This window comes from Megascapheus bottae, chromosome 8, assembly GCF_031878675.1.
Source record: "Megascapheus bottae isolate mThoBot1 chromosome 8, mThoBot2.hap1, whole genome shotgun sequence".
NCBI classification, from domain to species: domain Eukaryota; kingdom Metazoa; phylum Chordata; class Mammalia; order Rodentia; family Geomyidae; genus Megascapheus; species Megascapheus bottae.
Genome location: NC_143516.1, coordinates 39,771,368 through 39,798,758, shown reverse-complemented (window position 1 = coordinate 39,798,758; position 27,391 = coordinate 39,771,368). Strand labels below are relative to the sequence as shown.

The 27,391-nt window shown below is 39.7% G+C and overlaps 1 protein-coding gene across 1 annotated transcript in view; it reads right to left on the bottom strand.

Annotated features, from left to right (window-relative positions):
- Positions 1-8,940: 8,940 nt before the first annotated feature.
- Sec63 (SEC63 protein translocation regulator) overlaps positions 8,941-27,391 on the bottom strand; it is a 68,859-nt gene continuing 50,408 nt past the window's right edge. The window contains exons 15-21 of the mRNA XM_090338334.1: positions 25,460-25,519; positions 25,103-25,276; positions 24,503-24,661; positions 22,475-22,576; positions 19,243-19,341; positions 14,562-14,666; positions 8,941-12,696 (exon numbers count right to left, since the gene is read on the bottom strand). Of these exons, the coding sequence (XP_090194460.1) occupies positions 12,553-12,696; positions 14,562-14,666; positions 19,243-19,341; positions 22,475-22,576; positions 24,503-24,661; positions 25,103-25,276; positions 25,460-25,519 (843 nt within the window). The 3' untranslated portion in view covers positions 8,941-12,552. The remainder of the gene's footprint in view (positions 12,697-14,561; positions 14,667-19,242; positions 19,342-22,474; positions 22,577-24,502; positions 24,662-25,102; positions 25,277-25,459; positions 25,520-27,391) is intronic.

Here is a 27,391-nt window from a genome sequence, read left to right as displayed (position 1 = left end):
GTGCACACAGCAGGTCTGTTAAGTGAAGACCTAGTAACTGAGGTCACTGACAAGCTTTACATAGCAACCTACCTGTTTTCACTCCCACCAGGAAAATAAAACAGATTTCTGCTTGCTTCATGGCCTGGCCTCTCTCCCAGGCCAGTGTCTTCACCTTCAGTCCCTGGTGAGACAGTTCTGTGACCATAGTGATGTCTTCCTACTCTTCCCTGATAGGGAGCTTGATGAGCTTTTCAGGTATCTGTTGGCCATTCCTAAGCATAGGAAGACACTCAGATCCTCCTTCAAGAAAGGTCTCAGTATAGGGAACGGGGTAGTAAGAGGTGGCCGGCGTCACCTACAGTCTACCCCATTGCACACAACTATTTTGTCCAAGATCCTCTCTTCCTGCAGGCCCAGCTTTGTCTGTGTAACAAAGGTAAAGTCACAGGCAGATCCTGCCGTGGTATACGCTGACCATGCTCCTGCTTCAGCAGGCTGTGGAGGAGCCCGGGCTCAGGCCCAAGAGCTTTCTCTCCTCTGCTTCATAGCAAGTATTTCCATTCATTATAAGCATCCTCACTGCACGTTCCTCAGGCTCGGCTTTGGGAGGACACAGGGTGCAACATGAAGTGAACAAACAATCCCTGAAGCCCGGTCCACATCTATGACCATTTCCTGTTGATGCTCCTCTTCCTCCCCCGCTTCCTCCCCTTCTTCCTCTTCCTCCTCCTTCCTCCTCATTCTCTCTCCTCCTCCTCTTCCTCCTCCTCCTTCTTTTCTCCTCTCTCTCTCTCTCTCCCCCCCTCCTCCTCTTTCTATGTTGTGCCAGCTCTGGGGCTTGAACTCAGGGCCTCATACTCTGACGTGGCCTTTTGGCTCCAGACCAGAGCTCTGTCACTTGAATCACACCTCTACTTGTGGCTTTCTGCCGATGAATTGGAGATAAGAGTCTTCAACTTTTCTGCTCAGGCTGGCTTTGTTTAAACTGTGATCCTCAGATCTCAGCTTCTTGAGTAACTAGCATTATAGGCATGAGTGATCATTTTCTTTCCTTCCTTCCCAGTTTGTAGGATTCCTATTTAATGTGCAGGCAAGTTCTTTGTCAATTATTTGGGTGGAAATCTTCTCCCACTGTGCAGCTGGCCTCATATTTCTTTACTGCACAGAACAGAACAGAAGGCATTCATTTGGATATAATTCAATTTGTCATTTTTTTTTCCTTTTGGGAAAAGCTCTTTGTAATTCCATTTTAAAAATCTTTTCCAGCCTAAGGTCATAAATATATTTTCCTATATTGTATTCTTTATTATATTCTAGAAATTTTTATTGTTTTGCCTTTAAAAGTGAAATTTAGAAGCCACCTGGAATGAATTGTAGAAAGCATGTCAGAAGAGCTATGTAGCCTTCTTTCCTCCATATGGCCATGCTGCTATCCTTACACTGTATTTAGAAATTACCTTTCTCTCCTGGTCTGACAGCATCAAGTCAGTGCATGCACGAAAGGCGAGTCTGTCCACAGACATGGCTGGTTCAGCATTCCCCTTCGGTATACTTGGCCTGTTTCTCAGCTCTTGTCCCAATGTCACACCAATCCTCATTCTTATCCCCTAATTTTCTTACTGCAGTAAACTTTCCATCTTAACTATTTCGGTCCACTTCTGTTCGAAATGAAATAATGCATAATGCAATGCACTAATAGTACCCTATCATCCATCTCCAGAACTTCTTTTCACCCTATAAAACAGAAACTTTATACCCATTAAAAATGAAAATAAATTATTTTTATGGGTCTTCTTATAATCTCTTTATATGTCCTGATTAGCTCCCCCACTCTCTCTCTCTCGAAGGTCTTGGGATTTGAACTCAGGGGCTGGCACTGTCCCAGCGCCCCTGTGTGCTCAAAGCTAACATTCTATCACTTGAGCCACAGCACTACCTCCAGCTTTTTCTGTTTATGTGGTACTGAAGAATCAAACCCAGGCCTTCATGCATGCTAGGCAAGCACTCTACCTACCACTAAGCCACATTCCCAGCCCTAAAAAAAATCATTTGCCCATATATGCGTGAGGATTTATTTCTGGGCTCTCCATTCTGTTTCATTAATTCATATATCAGTTCATATGTCAGTACCACACTGTTTTGATTACTCTGGTTTTGTAGTAAGTTTTGAGACTGCAACATGTGGAACCTTAAACTTTGTTCCTTTTCAAGACTGTTTTGGCTGTTAGGGGAATCCTTTGAAATTTCATGTGAATTTTAAGGTTATTTTTTATTTCTGCAAAAAAAAAGTTGCGATTCTTGTTTTGAAGATTGTTGAAGGGATAGCATTAAATTATAAATCACGCGGAGTAGTTCTGACATCCTATGAACTTTACATCTTCTTTTTTCCCCCAGTCCTGGGGCTTGAACTCAGAGCATAGACACTGCACTTGAGCTTTCTCAAGGCTAGTGCTCGACCACTTGAGCCAAAGCACCACAGCCGGCTTTTTCCATGTATGTGGTACCAAGGAATCGAACCCAGGACTTTGTGAATGCTAGGCAACCACTAGGACACACTACCAGCCTCAACTTCACATTTCTTTTAGTAATGTTTTGTAGTCTTCATAGTATAAGTCTTTTATCTCCTTGGTTAATCACTATTTCCATTCTTTTCTGATATTTTTATAAATGGAATTCTTTTTATAATTTCTTTTGTATTTATTTTTATTTTAATGTATACAGGGGTCACAGTTACATTGGCCAGGTAGTAGGCACATTACTTCTCACACATTGATACCCCTTCTCATGTTTTTGTCCTTGTTTCCCTCCCCCACCCCCTCCCAATCATCTTGTTTTCCTCCCTTCCCTTTCCTGTTTCAAATAAACATATACACAATATACCAGGTAACAAAGTCAGATACTGTAACAATGTGAGATTAACCAAAGGGCAACAAAAGAAAAGAGAAATAACAAAGTATATTAAGAACAACTCATACAAGATAAAGCTCTTGTTTCCATATCCTGGAGATCCTTTCATTTAGCCTCATCCTATATGACCTTATGTACCTAGGTTTTACACTATTGTAATCCTCTGCGAGGAGAGTCCTAGATGTGGGAAATCATTGGGCCTATGTTCCTTTGGGTGTTTGTGTAATTTCTTGTTTATTGTTACTACTATATGTAACTGCAACTAAGAGTGTGTGTGTGTGTGTGTGTGTGTGTGTGTGTGTGTGTGCACATGCTGGTTATGAGGCTTGAACTCTTGACCTGGATGCTGTCCTTGAGCTTATTTGCTCAAGGTGCTTCACTTTCAATGTTTTGGTGATTAGTTGGAGATAAGAGTCTCACAGATTTTCCTGCCCTGACTGGCTTCAAACTATGATCCTTATATCTCAGCCTCCTGAGTAGGTAGGATCGCAAGCATGAGCCACCAGTACCTGGTTACAACTGATTTTTTAAAATTAGTTATGTATTTCCTTATTTTTACTGCTATCCTGTGCAGAAATGTTTCAGTTCAACAAGACAGTTTCTGAGTACAATGCAACTCACTCAGTGGCACCACTTCCATCCCCCTCCCCATCTTTCCCAACCTGCAACTGCTTTTTGTAGGACTCTGAATTTACCAGCACCACATGCTCTGCCATCTGCACCCTTGCTTCACCTCAGTGCTCCTTGTAGCAGCACCAAGCTGGATCCCAGTGCAGGGCTCAGTCTCTGAGGTGCTGGGTGACTTGATCACAGCAGGCTGGAGAGTTCCCAGGAATCCAGTGGTCACATGGCTACACAGCTTTGCCTGGACAGCCAGGAATAGGCTGCCCTCCTGACACCGGACACGGTGCTGCCTCCCAGTGAGGCCATCCCTGCTCCTCGTAAGCTCCTCTCTCTAGAGGTGAAATCCAGTAGCTGTGATGAGCTCTTTCTCCACCAGTTCTTCCACAATGATGCATGTTAATAAATGTGAGCTGCTCAGACTGAATGGGAAAGGTTTCTTGGCAGCAAGGGAGGAATCTAGCTTTCAGATATTTTTTTTTTATTCTGCCAGTTCAGAACCCCCTACTCAAATTTCAGTTCCATAAAACCCAAGTAGCTGGTGACCAATGTTCCAGAGAGATCCAAATGTTTGCATCTTATTTGGTTGGACATAGTGCTGAGGTACATTTGACTAAGTGGACAACAGTGAAGTGGACCTAAAAGAAGAATTTTACTGTGGTTGAATTGAAGCCCAATCATTGTTTCTTAAACACTACTTTTCCCACCTATAGAAAGTATTACTTAAGTGCAAAGAAATTGTCCAAGAAACAAATACTTGGTCTGGTAAGGCAGATGCTAAAGTTTAGTAACAGAACTTGCAGCAGATCCTTTAGAAGACTCCAGGTTAAGAAGGGAGAATGAAGGCTACTGGCCCTTTCAGGGAGGCCTGCCTGGACCATCAGCTGCCCTGTCTGTGCCACATCTTGGGCTGATAAGATCAAGGTAATCACATTCCAGGCTGGGGGAGAATTGGTTGCATCTCTCCAGATAGTTGTCCACATTGGCAACACTTGCATCTCCAAATTGAGAGATACAAAATCCAAAAACCTTCATGCTTTAGCATGCACCCACCAGGGAATCTCACGCATCTGGGTAAAAATGGGATCTCATCTCAACACAGCATGGGAGCTCTGAGACAGACTCAAATATCAACCCAGCCTGGCATCCCAAAACATAAATTCTTGGCTGTGGTAGGGTACAGTTGACAATGTTAGAACCTGACCTTGTCAGCTCCCATTTCAGTTAATGCTCTGTGTGTGTGTGTGTGTGTGTGTGTGTGTGTGTGTGTGTGTGTGTGTGTGTGTGTGTGCGCGTGTAGAGGAATTGATCTGGGATGCCTCAGTCCCAGCTACATGTGGCTAGCTATGACAAGTCCGTTCCCTTCTCTGGCTCTTTGTTTCCATAATGCTCCTCCCATCAATGTGTGACCTCTGTTCAACAGGGAGTGTAATTGACTACAAAGCAGAGCATCACAGAGGCCTTCCAAGCACTCTGCTCTTACACACACACACACACACACACACACACACACACACACACACACACACGAGAGCGCGCGCGCGGTCAGTAATTTCACCACTATGGCTCCCCATGGAGTCAGCTCCAGGTCTACGCGCCCAGCGACTTTGTTTGCCTCTCTCCGTTCCAGCTCTGCTCCCGTTAGGTAGCAGAGACACTTAGGGGAAGGACAGCGCACTCAAATTTTAAGTCTCTTTGTCCTACAGGCAAAGAAAGCTGCAGGCGGGGGGAGTGTGGCCTAGTGGTAGAGTGCTTGCTAGCATGCACGAAGACCTGTGTTCGATTTCTCAGTACCACATACTCAGAAGTGGTGCTGTGGCTCAAGTGGTAAAGCACTAGCTTTGAGAAAGCCCAAGGACAGTGCTCAGGCCTTGAGTTCTAACCCTGTAAAGGGGTCCAGAAAGGAAAGAAAACTGTAGAGGAAGAAGCTTTTTTAAAAAGACATTTTATTTCCACTAAAAGTTATTCCTTCTAACAAGCTAAAACATTAAAAATTCTACTCAAAGCTCAAACTTAAAACTATGTGAAATGTGTTACACCGGAGGTGTCACTGGTGACATTTAGTGAGCTACTCTGTCATTAAGTCAGCAGACTTGAAAGATGTGGGGGCCCCAGTGTATGAAAACAATGCAGTGATCATAACACCACAATTCATCCCCTTCCCCCCATTCTCAAAAGCACTTCACTGATAATCTCATTAACCCTTTTCATCTCCATGACAATAGACCCAGACTGGCAAGTAGCGGGGGTGGGGGAGGTGGGGGGTGAGGAGGGGTGAGTAGGTGGGGCAGGCTCTCCCAAGGATTGTGGGAAAACTAACAGCAAGTTCTGAAGCAGGCTGATGTCAGGGCCTTGCTCCTTTCAATATGGAGGCTTCTCTCCTGGTTCACCCTCTTCTTCTCTGTTTAACATGTGTTGTCATGTCAAGAGGAATAATAAGCTTTCAGAAGGACAGAGCACAGCTAGTGACTGGAGAAGGGCGTAGCAGAGTGTCAGGACATCAAGAAGCTGGAGGTAGTTTGGATGTAATTATCAAGAATGTTTTGGCAAAGCCTGGGGCACAGACTTGCACACATAAGTGAGGTACACTGTGTTACCCCAGTACTTGACTGGATGTCTCCTCAAGAATCTTCAGACTGGATTCAAAGATAATAAACTTTATATAGTCTCTCATTGAGTTTTAGATGAATCAAAACACTTTACTGTCATCTTTATATTATTATTATTATTATTTTGCCAGTCCTGGGCTTGAGCTCAGGGCCTGAGCACTGTCCTTGGACTTTCTCAAGACTAGAGCTCTACCACTTGAGCCTCAGCACCACTTCTGGCTTTTTTCTATGTATGTGGTACCGAGGAATTGAACCCTGGTCTTCATGCATGCTAGACAAGCACTCTACCACTAGGCCAAACCTCCGGCCCATCGTTATATTATTTTTAAAAAACAAATTGCCTGTCAGCAAATTTAATCACCATGCTTACTCATCTCCATGGACCTTTCTGTATCTAAAAACAAAATCTTGCCTTCTAGAGTAGATGGGCGACCGCAGATCATTAGAACATCTCAAGTTCTCAATTATTTCCACCAAGAAGGTCGAATGTCTCCCTATGCTTTCTTGGGCAGTAGATGTGGAAAGGGGCATCCCTGGAAGAATCTCAGCTGCTCTAGTAGGAGCCGGTTCATTGGAGGCGAGCCTTCCGTTTGTCTGGCAGGGACAGGTGTGGGTTTCTTGCGCTGGGAGATGGAGGGAGGTCGCAGTTGGATCAGGAAGGGACGGGTACAAGAGCAATCAGCAAAATCTTTTGTGGTTACAACATACACTAAACTGATGATTTTAATTAGGTTAACCGAGGAGAGACTACGACGTGGTCTGATAGTAGGAGAGAGTTTATTCGGACGCACGGCCCCCAGCGCAGGTTGGAGGAAATGGGAATGAGTACCTGGCGGGCTGGGGTGGGTAAGGAAGGGATGGGGAGAAGGCGTGGCCGGCGGGGAAAAGGGATTGCCAGGCTGGATGCAGATCTCAAAGCCTGCCAGGACCTAGAAGGCGCGACCCGGGCCATCCAGGAAGGGACCTCAGAGAAGGGGAGGTAACTGCCTCCAGATGTGCCAGTTTTCTAGTGGTTAATTGGAGATAAGAATCTGAGTATTTAGTGCCGGGCTGGCTTTGAACCGTGATCCTCAGATCTCAGCCTCCTGAGTAGCTAGGATTGCAGGCATAAACCACCAGGTCCAGCTCATAAAATTACCTTTTGACAATAAGACATTTTCAAGAGGCTTCAATGCATTTTGTCATACAGTTCCACTGGTCCTAACTTTCACTAAGTAGAACTTACTCCTATTTCTCTTTGTAAATAAAGACCACCTTTCATGGGCTTTTCACCTTTCTGAATTTTGTGAGCAAACACCCAGGGGCTTTTGTTCCACCCTATCTTCTCAGAGATGCTTGTATAGCAAACAACCTTGGCAGGCAGATGACAGGTTTCTTCACAGTGAGGATGAGACAAGCAGGCCAGCTAACGGGCCTTTAGGTTATGTTTCTAAGCTGTATGAACTCTCTGCCTGCACAGCACCTACCTACCACCACCACCTCCACCCATGTAGAACTTGGAAAAACATGATGAGCAGGCAGGGACAGGGAGCCACACAGTTTTCTGTGTCTCTGATTTTCTATCCAACACACTAACAGGCTACTTTGCCCAGCGGAAAAAATACTCTTCATAAACATCAACCATGCAAAAATTTAAATTTTGTAAAGGAATTTATGTCTAGACTGCTCACTTCTCTTCAACAACATACTTTTTTTTTTTTTGCAAGGGGGGCGGTGCCAGTCCTGGGTTTTGAGCTTCAGGCCTGAGTGCTGTCCTCGAGCTTCTTTTGCTCAAGGTTAGTGTTCTACCACTTAAAGTCCACTTCCAGCTTTTCTTTTCTTTTTTTTTTTTTGGTAGTTAAACTCTCACAAATGTTTCTATTCAGGCTGTTTTTGAACCTCAATCTTCAGATGTCAGCCTCCTGAGTAGCTAGAATTACTGATGTGAGCCACCAGTACGTGACCTACTATCCATTCTAGCACAATGGGTACATACAGAATGCCTGCAGAAGTTGCAAAGGGACTTAGCTCCGAACTAGACGTAAACTTAGTGAATTAAAGAACATGTAATAAAAAAGACAAAGATTAGAGGAAAATATAGAAGATTAAAGAGGAAGAAGGTAATTCTATAAGATGCATATAAAAATTTTCTCAGCTGGGTACAGTACATGGCTATTGTCCCAGCTACTTGGAAGGTTGGGGTAGGAAGATGTGAGTCCAGGAGTTTGAAGCCAGCCTATGCAGACCTTAATAGACACTGTCTGAATTGAACTGGGGGAAAAAAAAAAAAAAGTTTAGTCCCACCACCCTTTGCTAAAGAAAATTATAGCCATACCGCCCTCTACTGGAACAATGCTGGAAATGGTGGGGCAATTAATTGAAGTTACCGCACACAGCTCTCACTGCCGCTATCCAGGCTTTCAGCTCTTTTTTCAGCTCAGTTTCAAGCTGAACAATGCAGCGTGGAAAGAGCAGACAGCCTTTCCAGCACTCACTTTTTATCAGCAGAGCTACTGACTGCCTGGCCATCCCACCCACTAACAGCTATAACCTTCACTCAGAGCCTCTCCTTTTGTTTTTTTCACCTACCCAAAGTCCATTCCACACACAATAGCCACACAAACTCCTCCCCTGACCTATGATTCCCACTGCCAAGCTACTCAGCTCCATGGGAAAAGGAAACAGCAGAATTGGACACAGCAACTTCATCTCTATCATACGATGCCACTCAAATGGCTGAGTGACAAAAGGTTCAAACTTCAGCTTAAATGTCTCCTGATCAATACCACAAAGTATTGGTGTGCAAACATTTTGGTCATGCACTCAAATCAGAAAAAAAATATATTGCACCAATGTTATTTATTTATAAATCATAGAAGTGTACAATTGTACAATATACTATATACATTATAAAACACAGAAAATAGAAATTTAAGAGGGCGAGATTAAATACAAATAACTATTTGAACAATTCTTGATGAATTGACCACCTGCATACCACTGGGATGTATACATACTCCCCGCCCATCTGAAACCACGGCCCTAGAGCCAGCCAAAGATGCTGTTACTTGGGATTCCTAGCTCAGTTATAGGAAAATGTACAAGATCACATCTGTTCTGATTTTCAAGTTTTGCAAAGTAGCCCTATCATCAAGTTTAAATGTGTGAAGATGTTTGTTGCTAAGTTCTTGAGCTATATTTGGTCTAGTCACTACCTAACTGGTAAAATGCCATATTACAGTCGTCCAGTTTTTACTTTAAGGCAGACTAAATGGAGGATTTCATGGATGTGGTCAGAATGGGGTGAAAGGGGGAGGACTTTATAGAAGCATTTAATTTAAAAACAGTTGAGGCTTGCCTATCCCAAAGGAAAAGGTCAATTTAGCTAGTCCTAAGAAAATTCCTCCACTCAGTGGAAGGACAAAAGGGGGTAGGGGAGTCTGAGCGAACAGCCACTAGCCAAGGCAAATAGATTCCAAAGAGAGCCATACATCCACATGTCTGACTGAAATCAGTGCATTAAACCAAAATTGTATCCAATCACATGAGGACATAGAAACTCAGTAACATGACAATCAACAATTCCTTAAAACCACCTTATTTACTAAGGAGTAAGTGAACAGGCATTGTAGTCAAAAGCAATACACTCAGAGCCTGGTCCCATTCCTCAATATCCGGATACTCTTCACACTGGGTGTTAGCACCCAAACCCTTATGCTTCCACGCAGAAGACTCCTCCATGGCTCAGTGTAAGCTGGGAGTAGAGCAGAGCACAAGGTCCTACTATGTGCATAACCTCAGTGTTCTCAGTTCCTTACAAATATTCACAAAGGTGTAAAAGAGGACACAGTTGACTGGGAGACGGAGATCTTTACAAGAACATTGAGACCTCAGGAACCTGTCTCACAAGAAACTGCCATCCTTTCAGTGATGGATGGCTGCATTATAAGGGATTTAAAGAATGAAAAATACAAATTTAGCATTAATTTCATAAAGAGCAAATTTCACTTTGTATAAACATATTGTATGTTTTCATCTTAATGTTCATTTACCTTCTGACAAAATGTCACTGTTTCTGATAGGGAAGAGATGAAATAAAAACCAAGATGAGGTATCAATCCCGTTCTGGACAAAGAAAGATGTGGAGTCTGGCAACTTATTGGAGAACTGAAGCCTGTTCTCCCCCTTCTATAATTTGGCAAGAGGCTGCCTATGGTACATATTAGAGGAATACCAATTGCTTTGGTTCGGAAAGAAAATAGACGAGTGGAATTTCCTCATGTGGAAGAATGCTGATTTTCAAAGCACTGTGGTGAGTTATTGTTGAGAAATCATTTCCACAGTTCCAAAACCAGAGAAGCCACTTGTGTGAATGAACTTTGCACAGCCTCTTTAAAGGAAAAGGCCCAGAGAAAAGTAACATTTTTCTTGAGGTAAGCTTCAAGGAAACTAGGAATTACAAATATTTTCTTGTTTGTTTACTTTCCTTGGTCTTCTGCCACATGTTTTCTGACCTCTCATTCCATTGGATGCAAATTGGACATTCCCTTACATGACTATCATCAAGAGCTCACAGCAAAACTTAATTTAAAAAGTAAACCTACCCTGTAATAACAGAACCAACTGGAACAAACTCTCAATGTACAAACAGATTTTTGCCAAGGAAGGGACTTACTAAATTGGCGATCAATGTTCCAATTAAAAAGCTGCTTTGAGGGCTTAAGCATGTGGCTCAAGTGGTAGAGGTCTTGCCTACCAAACACCAGGCCCTGAGTTCAAATCCCCATAATGTGAAAACAAACAACAACAACAAAAAAACCATTTGTGGTTTTGGTAATCTTCAAATTTTATTTCCAACTATTATAGTAACAAAATACCAGTAGTAATTCTGCATGAAGAGTCGCGACCTTAAATAAGCAAGGTCACAAGTTAGTAGTGCAACAGTGCTTTGGCCTATGGAGATTTTGAGAGGACTATTACAGTCACTTTTCAATATTATATATGTGGGTTTCCTCCACATCTAGCAATAAAATATCCTTCAGTGATTCATCATATGAACATTGCTACTCTACATTTTTTAAAGGACTGCTGTAGAAGCCAAGTGCTGGTGGCTCACACCTATAATTCTAGCTACACAGGAGACTGAGATCTGAGGATCATGGTTTGAAACTAGCCCTAGCAGGGAAGTCCATGAGATCTATGAGACTCTTAGCTCCAATTAGCCAGAAAAAAAGCCAGAAGTAGAGCCGTGGCCCAAGTGGTTGAGCACTAACCTTTAGCAAAAAAAAAAAAAAAAAAAAAAAAAGCTCAGGGAGAAGCACTCAGACCCTGAGTGCAAACCCCAGGCCAGCACAAGGAGGGGAAAAAAAGAAAAAGAAAAGACTACTCTGGCTGTACTCTAGAGAGGAAAATCTTCGTTTATGGATTTTCCTACAGTTTACAAAGACAGCAGCAATGACATACAGTATTACTAAAATTTTAGTTGAAAACATAAAATAAATTGCCCTGTTTATGTACTTTGAGAGTAAAAAGACAAACACAATTACAAACATAAAATAAGTCAAATTTTGATTTTATTGACTAGAGTCCAAAATGAATACAAAAAAAAAATGACTCCTTTGCATGTTGTTTTCCTTAAAAGGCTTCTGATAAATTAGGTAGATTAAAAGCCAAGAATGTAGTTCAGTTTTTCTATTGAATCTTTTTAAAAAGGTTTGATAACATCAACTACCAATATCAGAGAATGTATGGTCCCATAATTACTTTTAGACCTAGAGCTTATAAAAAAAAATAAATTCTGCAGTGATCTACTAAGAAAGAGGATTAAAGATTTTGTATGCCATTAAAAACCATTCATATTCAGATAACTAGGGCAATTAAGAAAGAAAATCCCAAAATGTAGCCCTCTACAATATGTGGAATGTGAGAGAATGCCAACTCATGACCAAGACAGGTAAAAATTAACTCACATATGGAACTGTTATAAAGTCTCATCACCTACAAAATACCCATCAATGAATAACAGCTTATCAAGAGATTGGACACTTGAACAGATGTTATTTAAATCGTATTTGTGATGGTTATCATAGCAGTGTTTACTAAAACTAAAAGTGAACAAAGGAAAGTTGTTCATTTATAGATTGCTTTGACTGAGACCTTAAATTGATCAGATAATCCATAGCCCACATTGCTGGACAGTTAGAATAACAAAGGCTTTATCAATTGTAGATGAGATAAATGCACCAACCCCTACTTGAAAGGCTTTGCATCAGACTTTTTCAGATTGTATCAAGGCACTGCCAACTACCTAGTTATCTTATGCATCCATTTCTAATAAAGAAACCAACAGTTCCCTCAACATTAGTTCTGCACTGCTTCTGGTTTATTATACATGTACAAAAACAGCAAAAGTTTGCACATATGTGCAAAGGCTGTGGTCCACCCATTGCACCGATTAGTCATCATCTTCATCTTCTTCCTCTTCTTCCTCAAAGCTATCTTCAAAACCCTCGCTGTCTTCCTGGTCTTCGTCTCCCTCTATTGCTGTATCCCATTGTGGATGATTTTCGGGCACAGGTTTAGCCTCATGAACCTCCAACTACAGTGAGAAATTAAGTGTAAGAATCAGAAAAATTGAAAGGAACAATGGAATGTCTGATAAAGATTTTCCATGAGCAGAGTAATTATAAAGAAATAGACTTTTATAAAGAAATAGACTTCTATAAATACATCTGAAAATTCACATTCATTAAAAATAAATACCTTATGCTAGAAACTTTTTAAAATCTAGTGGGGCCAGGAGCGTGGCCTAGTGGTAGAGTACTTCCCTAGCATGCATAAAGTCCTGGATCGGATTCCTTAGTACCACGTATACAGAAAAGGCCAAAACTGGTGCTGTGGCTCAAGTGCTATAGCCTTGAGAAAGCTCAAGGACAGAGGGCCCCGGCCCTGAGTTCAAGCCCCAGGACAAAACAAAAACTAAAAGTAACATGTAAATGAAACTAAATTTCTAATAGTCTGATATTTCGGCTTTATAGACATTATAGTATTTATGAACATACGTTATACCACAAAAGACCATTTAATGATGATGATGATGATGATGATGATGTGTGTGGGTGCACAAGCATACGCGAACACATGCACGCACACACTCCAGTCCTGGGGCTTGAACTCAGAGCCTAGGCACTGTCCCTGAGCTTTTGTGTATAAGGAGAGTGCTCTACCAACTGAGACACAGCTCCACTAAAGTGGACTTGCTGTTAGTACACTGGAAGAATCTCAGTCCTTCCTACCTGGCTCTGAATTGCAATCTCAGCCTCCTGAGTAGCGAGGCTTATAGGAGTGAGCCACCAACTCCATCAAGAATGGTGATTTTTTTTTTTTTTTTTTTTTTTTTTTGCCAGTCGTGGGGCTTGAACTCAGGGTCCCAGCACTGTCCCTGGGCTTTCTCAAGGCTAGGTCTCTACCACTTGAGCCACAGCACCAATCCCTGCTTTTTCTATGTATGTGGTATCAAGGAATCAAACCCAGGTCTTAGTGCATGCTAGGCAAACACTGCTACTAGGCCAAACTCCCAGCCAAGAACAGTGATTCTTTTTTTTTTGCCAGTCCTGGGCTTCGGCTCAGGGCCTGAGCACTGTCCTTGGACTTTCTCAAGGCTAGAGCTCTATCACTTGAGCCTCAGCACCACTTCCGGCATTTTTCTATGTATGTGGTACCGAGGAATCGAACCTGGGTCTTCATGCATGCTAGGCAAGCACTTTAACCACTAGGCCAAACTCCCGGCCGAGAACAGTGATTCTTAATCAATGATACCTACTGGTATCTTAACAGATGTTTTCTGCTAAACAAAGAAAAACTGCAAGTATGACTTTCAAAGATGGTGCCACAGTGCCAATGCCGGTTTTTTTCTGTTTATGTGGAAGTAAAGAATTGAACTCAGGGCTCCATCCGTGCAAGGCAAACATTCTACCACTATGCCACATTCCCAGCCCTAAAACTTTTTAAAAATAAAAATAAAAACATCCCAACATCTGGCCCGGAAAATTCCAACTTTTGCAGACTATTAAAATGTATCAGGTCTGGGAATGTGGCTTGGGGAGAGTGCTTGCCTAACATGTAAGAAGCCTTGAGTTTAATTCTTCAGTGCCAGAAAAGGCCAGAAGTGGAGCTGTGGCTCAAGTATTACAGTGGTAGCCTTGAGAAAAGAAGCTCAGAGACGGTGCCCAGGCCCTGAGTTCATGCCCCAGGACAGACAAAAAAAAAAAAAAGTATCACTAAAGTAATTTATAGTCAGGTCCTAAAACATTACATTCCTTTAAAAAAAAATCTAACAATTTATTATTGAAAGAGTATGAGATGCTTTTTCCTTGTGTTATTCTACATTTTAAAGCTAGAAACACATCTCTTAGATTTAGTTACTCATACAGGCTAATAAACTCACTTCATCATTATTCTTACCTTCAATGGTTTGATCTGATCCAAACCCATGTAGGAGTCAGATCTCAGAAACACTGTATACTGATAATTTCCAGGCTTGCCTGGTGCAGGAAACTTCAGTTCTACCTGGAAAATAAACAGCATTTAAAAGCCTGTTTCTTTTTTTTTTTTTTTTTTTTTGCCAGTCCTGGAGCTTGAGCTCAGGGCCTGAGCACTGTCCTTGGGCTTTCTCAAGGCTAGAGCTCTATCACTTTGAGCCTCAGCACCACTTCTGGCTTTTTTCTATGTATGTGGTATCAAGGAATCAAACCTGGGTCTTTGTGCATGCAAGGCAAGAACTCAACCACTAGGCCAAACTCCCAGCCTCTCATGTTCTCTTTCATATACAAAAAGTAGATGTAAAATACACCAGGACATGATAAATTATACAAGATTCTAGGCATTCACACATAGTGAGACTAAAGGGGATATTCTTAGGAAAGGAACACAAAGGCCCAATGCCCATGTGCATCTGATCATATAAAATAATATTTATCGAAATAAACTCCAAAATGTGGAAACATGAGGTTTTTTTTCTTTGTTGTTTTTGTTTTATGTCTTATTTGCCCATCATCTGTTGCTGGAAGGGCTGGGCGCGGTGGACACAGAAATGGAAGGAGAAAGGATAAACTAATGCAACAATGGTATGCACTAGAATAAACCATACAACTAGTGGGTAAAATGGAAGGGAGAAACTGTGAGAGAGGGGGAGAAGGAGGGAGGGAGATGCAATTATACTAAACACAATCAGTAGAGTAAACCAGGTAAAAAGCTGTATGAGAACAGGACAGTCATATAAGACCAAAAATATCACCCCACAGATAAGAGGAAATTTTACAATAGAGAAAAATTTAAATAAGTGACCTTAGTATCACCAATCTGGGACAAAGCAATATTATATTTATATGATATATTAACATCATCAATACAGCATGTTTGTCAAAAGAAAAGTACAATGAGTAACCAATGATACAAATATACAGTGATATCCTACAAAATACTTTTCTTGAATGTGTCAATAGTATGAGAAAAACAGGAGGAGTTTAGAACAGACTTCTGCTAGAATACTGTTTAACTTGCACAAGAAAATCAGGCCCTAGCATACTCCCACACCCTCAAAATTAGGTAAAAAAGTGTTCCAAGCTGGATGCGGTGACTCATGCCTGTAATTCTAGCTACTCAGGAGGCTGGGATCTGAGGAACAAGGTTCAAAGCCAGTCCACGCACAAAAGGACCTGAGACTTTTATCTCCAATTAATACCTAGAAAACGAGAAGTGGGCTTTGGCTCAAGGGTAGAGCAGTAGCCTTAAGCTAAGGAGCTCAGGGACAGCGGCCAGGCCAAGTCCAAGCCCTATGACCCACCAAAAAAAAAAAGGGGGGGGGGGTTGCAGACAGATATGGAAACTAAATGCAACATTCAATCTTCAGATTCTGAACTTAAAATAATACATAAAATGTAACATGTTAAGGGAGTTTGGCTTAGTGGTAGAGTGCTTGCCTAGCATGCATGAAGACCCCGGTTCAATTCCTAGGTACCACATACATAGAAAAAGCCAGAAGTGGTAATGTGGCTGAAGTGGTGAGGCTCTAGCCTTGAGAAAGCCCAAAGATAGTGCTCAGGCCCTGAGTTCAGTACCCAGGACTGGCAAAAAAAAAAAGTAACATGTTTATTAACATGTTTTAGATGATATATGTTAAGAGTCCTTCAATATAATATTATGCTCATGGAAGGAAAAGGTCCATTCTTAAGAAACATCCTGTATATAGAGATTCCCTTCTTTAATACTTGTTTGTCAAACACATCATTTGAAATATGATGTAAAAATCAATGTTTATAAAAAAAGAAAGCAGCATATCCAAGTTATATATATCCAAGTATATCATTATATGATATCTAAGTTATATGTGTCCAACAGAGATAGATGTAAAAAAGAGTGTATGTCATTTTTTGTAAAATTTGATTGGGAGAGAGTGCTATCAGGGTTATTATTTTCAAACAACATAGCATGGAAGACATATAAACATTTTGGTAACATTCATGATTTTTTAAAAGGAAAGAATGAAATGCAGAAGGCAAGGTTGTTTCATTTTGTATCTTCTGAAATATTTAGGTAAATTCATCACGTACTTAAAAAAATAAGTAAAATAAAGGGGGGGGCATAGGCATAGTGACTCATGCCAGTAATCCTAGCTACTGAGGCTGAGATCTGAGGATCATGGTTCAAAGCCAGAGGACTAATTAACCACGAGAAAACCAGAAGTGGCACTGTGGCTCTAAGGGTAGGGCAGTAGGCTTGAGCTGGAGCTCAGAGCCAATATAATGAGTGATCGTTATCCTTAATGTACTATGTTATCTCTCATCTCTTTTGCTGTCCCTTGGTTATCTCATATTGTTATAGTATTTTACCCTGTTATCTGATATATCTTATATGTTTTTAATTGGTTATTTGAAATTGAATAGGGAAGGGGGGGAATCAAGATGAGCAGGGGGAGGGTGGGAGGGAAATGGGGACCATAACATGAGAAAGGGTATCCATGTATGTGAAGTAATGCACCTTCTATCTGATGAATATAATATAACCCTTTTATTAATTACAATAAAAAATGTATTGGAAAAAAAAAAAAGAGCTCAGGGCCAGTGCCCAGGTCCATGACATACAAAAATAAGTAAGTTGGCTCTAGCTAATACCAAATGAGCAATGCTAATTGATTCTTCATATTGACCACTTGTTAAGAAAATTAAAAAAGGACAAACATGTTTGGAGGATGCCAGTGGCTTATTTATGTAATCTAGCTACCAGAGAGGCTGAGATCGGAGAATCAAGGCTTAAAGCCAGTCTAGGTAGACAAATGTGACTGTTATCTCCAGTTAACTAGCAAAAGCTAAAGTGGAATTGTGGCTCAAGTGGTATAGTGTCAGCCTTAAGCTTTCTAAAAGCTAAGGGGCAGGAAAAAAAAATGCCTAAAAGCCAAGGGGTAGTATCTAAATCCCAATATAGGCACCCAACACAAAAAATGTTTATACTGAAAGTCAACATTGGGAACTATCTTGAAATTCAAAACCTTGTCTGTGTCCCTCAAGGCCACCAAATCAAGGCTGAGATAACACATAAAAATAAGTTATTACAATATCCTGGGACAAATAGTCTTAGAGGCTCATACTTGTAACCCTAGCTACTCAGAAGGATGAAAAATGAAGATTATGGTTCTAAGACCATGCAGAAAATTTGTTAAGGCATTTTCAGTTAACCAGCAAAATCACAGACTGGATGATGGCTCAAGTGGTAGAGCTATGAGCAAAATAGCCAAGCAAGAATGAGAGGTGCTGAGTGAGTTCAAGTGGTATCCTCCACCACCTCACTCCCCAAAATCAAGAACATAGAACTTAGTACCCCAAGGGTAAATATGATCATAATGCTCCTTTTGTGTGCCATCAATCTTGATTTTAATTTTAATCATTTCTCAATCAAGGTGAATGAGAAATGACTACGTTAGTGAAAAATGTATTTCTGGATGTGTCTGTAATGTATATCCAGAAATACTATATCATAAGGGCTTTGACCTAATCAATGGTTCATCCTTTGATAAAGTCATAATCTGATGTCATTATTGGGGATGATGGATTCTCAGAGGTGGAGCCTAGAAGGAATAAGTAGCTGGGATGTGGCTTTGAAAGGCAAATCTCTGGTAGTTTCATGTTTTCCTGACTTCCTGGCTACCATGAGACAAGTTTTCTTCTGCCATATCCTTCCTCTGTGATATTTCTTGAACCCAAAAGCAATACAGCCAACTGACCAAATTTCTGAAACAAGAGGTCAAAGTATCTTTCCTCCTTTTGTTTCTCTCAGATGACAATGCAAAAAAACAAAACAAAAACAAAAAGCAACAAAAAATATACACTAACACAGACAACAGTGTGTTAGCCCTACAATCAAAACTTAACTCTAAAACCTAAACTTTTAGTTCCTTAGACATTTTTTGTTTTGGCAGCATTTGGGTTTTGAAATCAGGATCTTGTGCTTGCTAAAGAGGTACTCAACCACTTAAGCCATGTTCTTTCCCCAAGGTTTCTTTTTAGTCTTAAGCATATAATAGCAGTAACCCAACAAGAATAAAAATTCATACATTTTTATAAAACAAATTCTGGGGAAGAAAGAAAAAGCTGTAAGTTTGTAGACAGTAATGGTAAAAAAAAACAAAAAACAAAAAACAAAAAAACAGGGTGGGGAGTTTGGCCTAGTGGTTAAAGTGCTTGCCTAGCATGTGCAAAGACCCGGGTTCAATTCCTTGGTACCACATACATACAAAAAAGTTGGAAGTGGTGCTGAGGCTCAAGTGGTAGAGCTCTAGCCTTGAGAAAGTCCAAGGACAGTGCTCAGGCCCTGAGCTCAAGCCCAGGACTGGCAAAAAAAAAAAAACAAACAAAAAAAACAAACCAACAACAACTAATAAAAATACGTTGCTTTCTAAAGACTAGCCAAACTGCCTTCTTTTAATAATACTTTAACTCATTTCCAATAAGCTTATCTCCCAAAACACTACAGAATGGTTACAAAATGTGTTATATAACAGAATGCAATAAGCCAAATATGAAAAAAAATATAAAGCACTATGAAGGAGAAATGTTATGATGCTAAAATGGAAATATTATTGCATAATTACCTCTTCTGTATCTTTTAATGTACACACATGGTATGGCATCGATATTAATGTCTGTTCTTTCCTATCTGCAATATAAAGCCACCACCATTCTTGTTTTTCCTGGAAAGACAAAAATAGTACAAATAGAAATACTACATGTATTTAGTTCATTGTCACATTCTTAGCACTGACACGGTGCCTGGTTCAATACATATCTACTGAACTAATAAACAATCCTTAACCATTAATAGATCCACTTATTGTTCTCCTAAATAATTCTGTATGCAATTCTGAGGGTTTTTTTGAAGCCCCATGTTTCTGGGTCCCCATGTTAAAAAAAAAAAAAAAAATTCCCAATTTACCTTAAATGGAAAAAGAGCTCAGGCCGAGAGTTCAGCCCCATGACATCCCTGACACACACACACACACACACACACACACACACACACACACACACACAAAATTGTTTACAATAAGGCCTAGGGAGCTATATTTGGCCTACAGGCTCTATTTTGCCAATATATGTGCTTTCTGGAGCCAGGAGTTTGGCCTAGTAGTAGAAGAGTGCTTGCCTAGCATGCACAAAAACCTGGGTTTGGTTCCTTAGTACCACATACATAGAAAAGGCCAGACGTGGTGTGGTAGCTCAAGTGGTAGAGTGCTAGCCTCAAGGAAAAAGCCCTAAAACATGCTCAAGCCCTGAGTTCAAGCTCCAGGACTGGCAAGAAGGAAGGGAGGGAGGAAAGGAAGGAAGGAGGGAGGAAAGGAGGGAGGGAGGGAGAGGGAGGGGGAAGGAGAGGAGGAAAGAAAGAAGGAACAAGCTTTCCCTTCTTTTAAATGTCTACCATAGACTGTGCTGAGAAGATGAAGATCACACAAGTCAAATACTAGTTAGAATGTTATACTGACAACCATAATTACTAATGAAATTAACTACAAAAGTAACATATACCCCTTTTAAGTATATGGTTCTGATGTTTCTAATATTAGCACAATTTATATATGTGTGAAGAAAAGTTCTAGAACATGCATCCCTTCTTGATTTACCTCCCAACCTGAAAACTCTTTTTCTCTCCACTTTCCTGCTGTTTAATTAAAATGACATTCATTTGAGAATATTTTTATTCATAGATATTGAAAAAATAAAACAAAACAAAAAACAGTCCTGGGGCTTGAATTCAGGGTCTGAACACTGTGAGCTTTGTCAAGGATAAAGCTTTACCACTTGAGCCACAGCACCACTTCTAGCTATTTCTATGTAGGTGGTACCGAGCAATCTAACACTGGTCTTTGTGCAAGCTAAGCAAACACTCTACCACTAGGCCAAACGCCTGTCTCCTCATAGACATTTTTGATTGATCTAGACCTTAACATTTTATGATACTCAAGTTATAACTTAACTAAAAATAAAAGCATTTGCTTCAAATTAGTGTGTAATTTTAAAAATGAGATTGCTAGACATGATAATTGCATAAAAATACATGTTTTAAATGGATCCCACTTACAATGGTGTTCTAGTGCTATTTTTATCTAATAATAGGTCATAGAAGTTATGGTATTACAGTGAAGACAATATTTTGCATTTTTTAAAGCCTGTTTCTGCTTAAAATAAACAATCTGAGATAAGTATTAATTATAATTCAACTCACGAAGTACAACTAAAAAAACCTCAATGTGTTCTTTCTTCCTTGAGTTTAAAAATTGTAAGAAAAAATATTTTTAAAAATTAATTCTTAAAAACTAGTAATCTGAAAAGGTAACCTGAAACTACCCAGGAGCCTAAACATCTGAGGATGACAATTCAGCCAGCTCTAACAGAAAAGTCTGTGACACTTTTTTCCAATTAATCAGCAAAAAAAGTCAGACGTGGAGGCGTGGTTCAAGTGATAGGACACTAACCTTGAGCAGAAAAGCCAAGTGAGAGCATGAGGCCTCCAGTCCAAGCACCAGTACTGGCACCAAAGAACAAAAACAACAACAAAAAATGCTAGTGTCTCAGAGAAAGAAAACAAAATGGATTAGAAGGAAATACTGCTTGAAAAGCAAGACAAAAATGTCAGTTAAGGCCAGGAGTTTGGCCTAGTAGTAGAGTGCTTGCCTAGCATGCACGAAGACCTGGGTTCCATTCCTTGGTACCACATACATAGAAAAAAGCCGGAAGTGGTGCTGAGGCTCAAGTGGTAGAGCTCTAGCCTTGAGAAAGTCCAAGGACAGTGCTCAGGCCCTGAGCTCAAGCCCAGGACTGGCAAAAAAAAAAAAAAAAAAAAAAAAGTCAGTTAAATTTCACTATTGAATAAAGAAATGCTATAGATAGGTATGCTAATACATATTAACCCATAATACTGCACCTGCGACTGACTTACTAATGTGCATGCTTTTTTAAAAGAGTAAAACAGGTAGCTGGGCGCAGTGGCTCACATCTGTAATCCTTAGCTACTCAAGAGGCTGAGATCTGAGGATCACAGTTCAAAGCCAGCCTGGGCATTAAAGTTCTAGAGACTCATCTCCAATTAATCACTAGAAAACCAAAAGTGGGGCTGTGGCTCAAGGGGTAGAGCTCTAGCCTTGAGAAAGTTCAAGGACAATGCTCAAGCACTGAGTTCAAGCCCCAGAACTGGCAAAAAAAAAAAAAAAAAAAAAAAAATCGAGGCACAAAGACAAAAGTTAACGAAGAAAATGGAGCAAATGACACTGCAATGCTATGACCTAACCTTGGGACTTGTTCATGCTCAGCTCTTACTGAACAAATCACAAATAGCCCCACAATCGTAGGCTCATTAGTTTCCATAAGCTACAATAGTTACTGGGATCACAGAAAGCCTGGTGACTCCAAGTGGCCAGTAAAAAACCCTAAAAAGGAAGAATTTAAGAATTTTCTTCATCCTATGGAATACTTGGGAGGGGTAAAGGACTTGTAACAGTCAAGTGGTAAAAAGCAAAGTATACATTTGTCTGACATTTTGTACTACCAATGAAAAATAAATCTTAAAGCACAATACTAAGTAATATGTGCACAGAAAATACAAAAGAACAGGAAATCATGCAAGTCCTTAAAAAGTTAACAATCTCCTTTTGAAAAACATTTTCATTAAAAGCAATTCATATCGTAATAAATCCTTTAAAAAGGTGACCTACCAAGAGAAGATCATACTTAGTATGCTAAACACAAAACAATAAAAGTCAAATGAGAAATATTTGAAAAAAAAAAAAAAAGAATCGAATAAAGAAAACCCTAGAATTGAGTGAAACTCACTTCAGGAAAGTAAAGACTGTACACAGGATGTGTTATTTTTGATTTGGTTTCCAGTAGAGCTCTCTCCTTTCTCTGAATACTTTGTTGTAATTCTTGCCACTCCTAGAAAAAAACAGAAATACTTGAAATATGACACCCTTTTGACCATTTTGAGGAATTTGTAGCTATTTTTCCTGACAGTGTTCATTATTACTGAAGGTTAGTACAAATCTGATCATCACCTGTAACCCCTACAGCATGCACAACACAATGGTGTTACAGATCTGAGATAATCCATTCTTCTATCATCACTGCTTTCCTGCTCATTCTTTATTCTCACCATTTTAAAACTATTTACACTTCTCTGAAAGTTAGCAAACAACTTCACTCCACTTAAATATGACCTGGAATTTTGTTCTTCCCTTTGCCTTGTAAATTCCTATGCAAGGGGCTGGGAATGTGGCCTAGTGGTAGAGTGCTTACCTAGCATGCATGAAGCCATGGGTTCGATTCCTTGGTACCAATTATACAGAAAAAGTCAGAAGTGTTGCTGTGGCTCAAGTGGTAGAGCTCTAGCCTTTAGAAAGCCAAAGGACAGTGCCCAGGCCTTGAGTTCAAGCTCCAGAACTGGCCAAAAAGAAAAACTCCTACTCAATCCTCTTTCAGGACTATTAAAACCTAAAATATGAACTCCTGAGGAAAGTCTACCACAAATGCCCCTCTGACTCAACTCAGCTGGTCACTCCTTCCTTTGTACTATTACTATATCTTGCATAAGATGTGTATTACTCTTATATTGGCTCAAATGTTTATTTATAAGTCTATTGACCCAATCCATGTTCCACATTTGGATTACATTCTTTCTCAGTCAAACATTGCTTGCAAAGGGACAGATCCTGAGTAATTATTGGTTGAATAAATGTATTTTTGGTCTTCTGCAGAAATCAGTCAAAACCTTAAGACTTATTTCTAGTAACAATAAAATATAAAGAAAGGAATATTCAGAAAATGAAGCTAGAGAAAAATTAACTTCTTTTATAGATTCTGACTACCTGATAATCACTTTAAAACTCTCAAAGTGCAAAAATAGTGAAGGCCAACAACAAATACAAACTATAACCTACATTTATTTCCCATCATGCCCAAGGATGAGTTCTATCTTTATACTTTTACCTTCTGTTTTCTACCTCTACCTCTTCCTCTATCTAGCCTTTCCTTCTTTTCAGAAGCTACTCAGAGGATGCCTTTTTCTCTTCTAAACCATGAGGCGATCTTTTAGATCAATAGCTCAACCATAAACATGCTAACAAACACAAAGAGAATAGCAAATCAGGTTATACTTCACTTGCAATGAGCTTCCATTGCTTGTCCACGATATACATTTTTCTTTATAGTGTGTGTTTCCTTACAACTTATGGTACAAAATACCATAAAATCTTTATCTCACCATCTTGATTTATTCATAAAATAAATATAGCCCAAGAAAAACATTGTGCATGAAGCTTTCCCTTAGCTTCTTAGAACCTGTGACAAAAGACTTCTAAGTAACTGCTACCATTTCACTATCCATCTTTGCTTACTCATTCTGCAGACATTTCCACAAATAAAATTTTCTGTAAGCCAAACTAATGTAGTTAGAAAACTTTTTTTTTTTTTTTTGTGCCATTCCTGGGCTTGAACTCAGGGCCTTGGTGCTTTCCTTGAGTTTTCTCAAGGCAAGTGCTCTACCAATTGAGCCAGAGCACCACTTCTGTTTTTTTTTTCTGTGTATGTAGTAGCCAAGGAATGAAACCCAGGGCTTCATGCATGCCAGGCAAGCACTCTACCACCAAGCCAAACTCCTGGCCAGCAAACTTCTTTTTTTTTTTAAAGTAAACTTAGGAAAACTAGGATTTCCACTATTTGTCTGGAACAATTTTAGCATTAAAAAAATAAAATACACTAGTAATAAAATCATAAAATATATTAGACAAGTAAACAGACAAGTAAATAAGGAATAACAAAACCCGAGAAGTATAATTCAAATTCTTTAGAACCATTAAGACTTACAGCTTCATCATCTTTGTTTTGTTTTTCATCTTGCTCTCTATCAGATTCTCTGTCACTACCATCATCTTTTTCACTCTGGGAATCTCTATTGGTTTCTTCTTCTTCAGAATCACTACCTTTGTCAGATACTTCTTCTTCATCTTCCTTTAGTGTAGTTTCCTAAAAGGAAAAAGCAAGAATTTCTGAGTATCCATTGAATCTATCATTCTGAATCCTTGACAATTATTCTTAGAATCACTAAATTCAGTATATCATACATAGAGAATCTTTTAAAAATATGAACATTCCTGTAACATGCAGAAAACATCTTATTTCTATTTGCAAAGTATTTTATACCTCAATGGCTAAAACTTATATAAAGTTTAAAAACAGGTAAAACTAAACTATGCTCAATATAATCAAAATAACAGGAAGTGAAAAGATGTAATAAAAGATGGGTCACTGAGAAGATACACAAGGAAGCTTTAGCGTGCTGGGAATATTTTAAATCTGGACAAGTTTAATGGGTACACACACACACAGATCTAAATACATAAGACATATAGCTGTGTATGTGTATGCAAATATATACTGTAATGGCAACACTGATAATAAACTTACGCTCCCGACAACTCCATTTGCCTGCTTTTGTCTCTGTTGCTTTGACTGTGTTAATGGGACAGACGCAGGCTTTTTTTTCAAAGGCTTCTTTTTTTTTGACTTAGTAGTTTTCTTGGGTCCCTTGCTCTTCTGCTGCCATCCTCCTTTTGCTTTGTTCTTATTAACATCATTCTGCTGTAAGTCACAAACACACCATGTTCAGTAATAGGATCATTTGGAAGTCACAGTAATTCTTACATGAGACTGGCTCAAATAAATGTTTCCATAAGTTATTCTTTCACAGTAACCTAAGTTAATCAGAGAAATAAAGTATCTTTCACCAGAAAAGACAGGTTAAGAAAAGTCGATTTTTTTTACCCCCTCATCTGCAGGCTGTTCCTCAGCAGCACAGATGGACTGTTCCTTTTCAAAAACTTCCTAGGCATTACAAAAGGAAAAACATAAAGTGTTATTAGCCTAGCCAGATGAACAAACACATCTTTCAGAAAGCCTATTAGTTTAGTCCTACTGAGGCTGGCTATAAATGAGGGGAAGGGAAGAAACTTAGCAATTACTAAATATTGTGTGTGTGTGTGTGTGTGTGTGTGTGTGTGTGTGTGTGTGTGTGTACATACACACACGTGCACATCCTGGGGCTTGAATTCTGCTCAAGGCTAACACTCTACCACTTAAGCCACAGCTCTACTTTCAACATTTTGGTAATTTATTTGAAGTAAGATTCTCAGACTTTCCTGACCAAGCTAGCTTCAAACCACAAGCCTCAGATCTCAGCCACCTGAGTATCTAAGATAACAGGATGCGCTATAAGCGCCTAGCTAGTAGCTATGTTTTGAAGTATCTCACAACTATTGTGAATATATTTTGAAAAGTATAGTATACTTAACTTCAATAACTTAAATATATACATTTATTATAAAATTTAAAACATTTCAGTTTATAATTTCACCCTTATTTTAATATCAATCAAATGGATATTTAAAAATTTGGAATACATCAATTTCCTAACATTAAAAGTTTAATGAGATCACTATTATTTTTTATTGCCAGTGATATGCTTATCACTGGATCTGTGTCTAAGGATATCATTAAGAAAACCAACATATCCGAAAGACATATCCACCAACAATATAATCTAATTACAACTACTACGAAAACTGTAAATTTAAGACTTAAATCTAACTAAAAACCTGGCAAGAATCTGTAGAAGATGAAAAGTAATATGGTTATGTTTAATATATTTCAAGGAATAAATGAACAAGTAAAAGCAATTTTAATTAGTAAACAATTATACAATAGAGATGGTCTAAACGGAGGTTAAACTATGGAATACCACCAGCCTTTCTTGCTTGCTTTTGGGAGTAGTCTTACTATGCACTCCAGGCTACCCGGAACTCTGTAGTTTTTTCTTTTTTTAAAGCAGTACTGGGATCGAATTCAGGGCCATTCATTAAACTAGTATTTTACTGCTGAGCTATGCCTCGAGGCCTTGGCTTAGAACTTTTTTTTTGGGGGGTGGGGGGGAATGGCTCCTGGTCTTGGGGCTTGAGTGCTGGGCTTGGGTGCTGTCTCTAAGCTTTTCAGCTCAAGGCCCTACCCCTTGAGTCACAGTGCAACTTTTGGTTTTCTGGTAGTTAATTGGAGATAAGAGTCTCACGGACTTTTTTGGTGTTTTTTTTTTTTTTTTTTTTTTTTTGCCAGTCCTAGGGCTTGAACTCAGGGCCTGAGCACTGTCCTTCGCCTTTCTCAAGGCTAGAGCTCTACTACTTCAGCCTCAGCACCACTTCAGGCTCTTCCTATGTATGTGGTACCGAGGACCACCTGGGTCTTCAAGCATGCTAGGAAAACACTCTACCAATAGGCCAAATTCCTGGCCTTCTCACTGACTTTTTAATGGCTCAAGTCTGTATTCCTAGCCACTCAGGAGACTGAGCTCTGAGGATCACAAGGTTCAAAGCTAGCCTGGGGACTAAAGTCAATGAGACTCTTACCTCCAACTAACCACCAAAAAAACAGAAGTAGAGCTGTGGCTCAAGGAGGAGGGCGGTAGCCTTGAGCTGAAAGAGCTCTGGGACAATACCCAGGCCCAGAGTTCAAGTACTATGACCAACCAAAAAAAGTACACACAAGTTTGAATTCTATTCATCTGAGATTGACAAAAGCTTTTCCCCAGGAAAATGGGTGAGTGTGAAAGAATTCAGAATAAAAAGATCATTTGATTCTACAAGTATACATTACATTGGGATATTTATGTAAAAGAATCAATTTCAAAATATGTCATTTCAAAGCAGT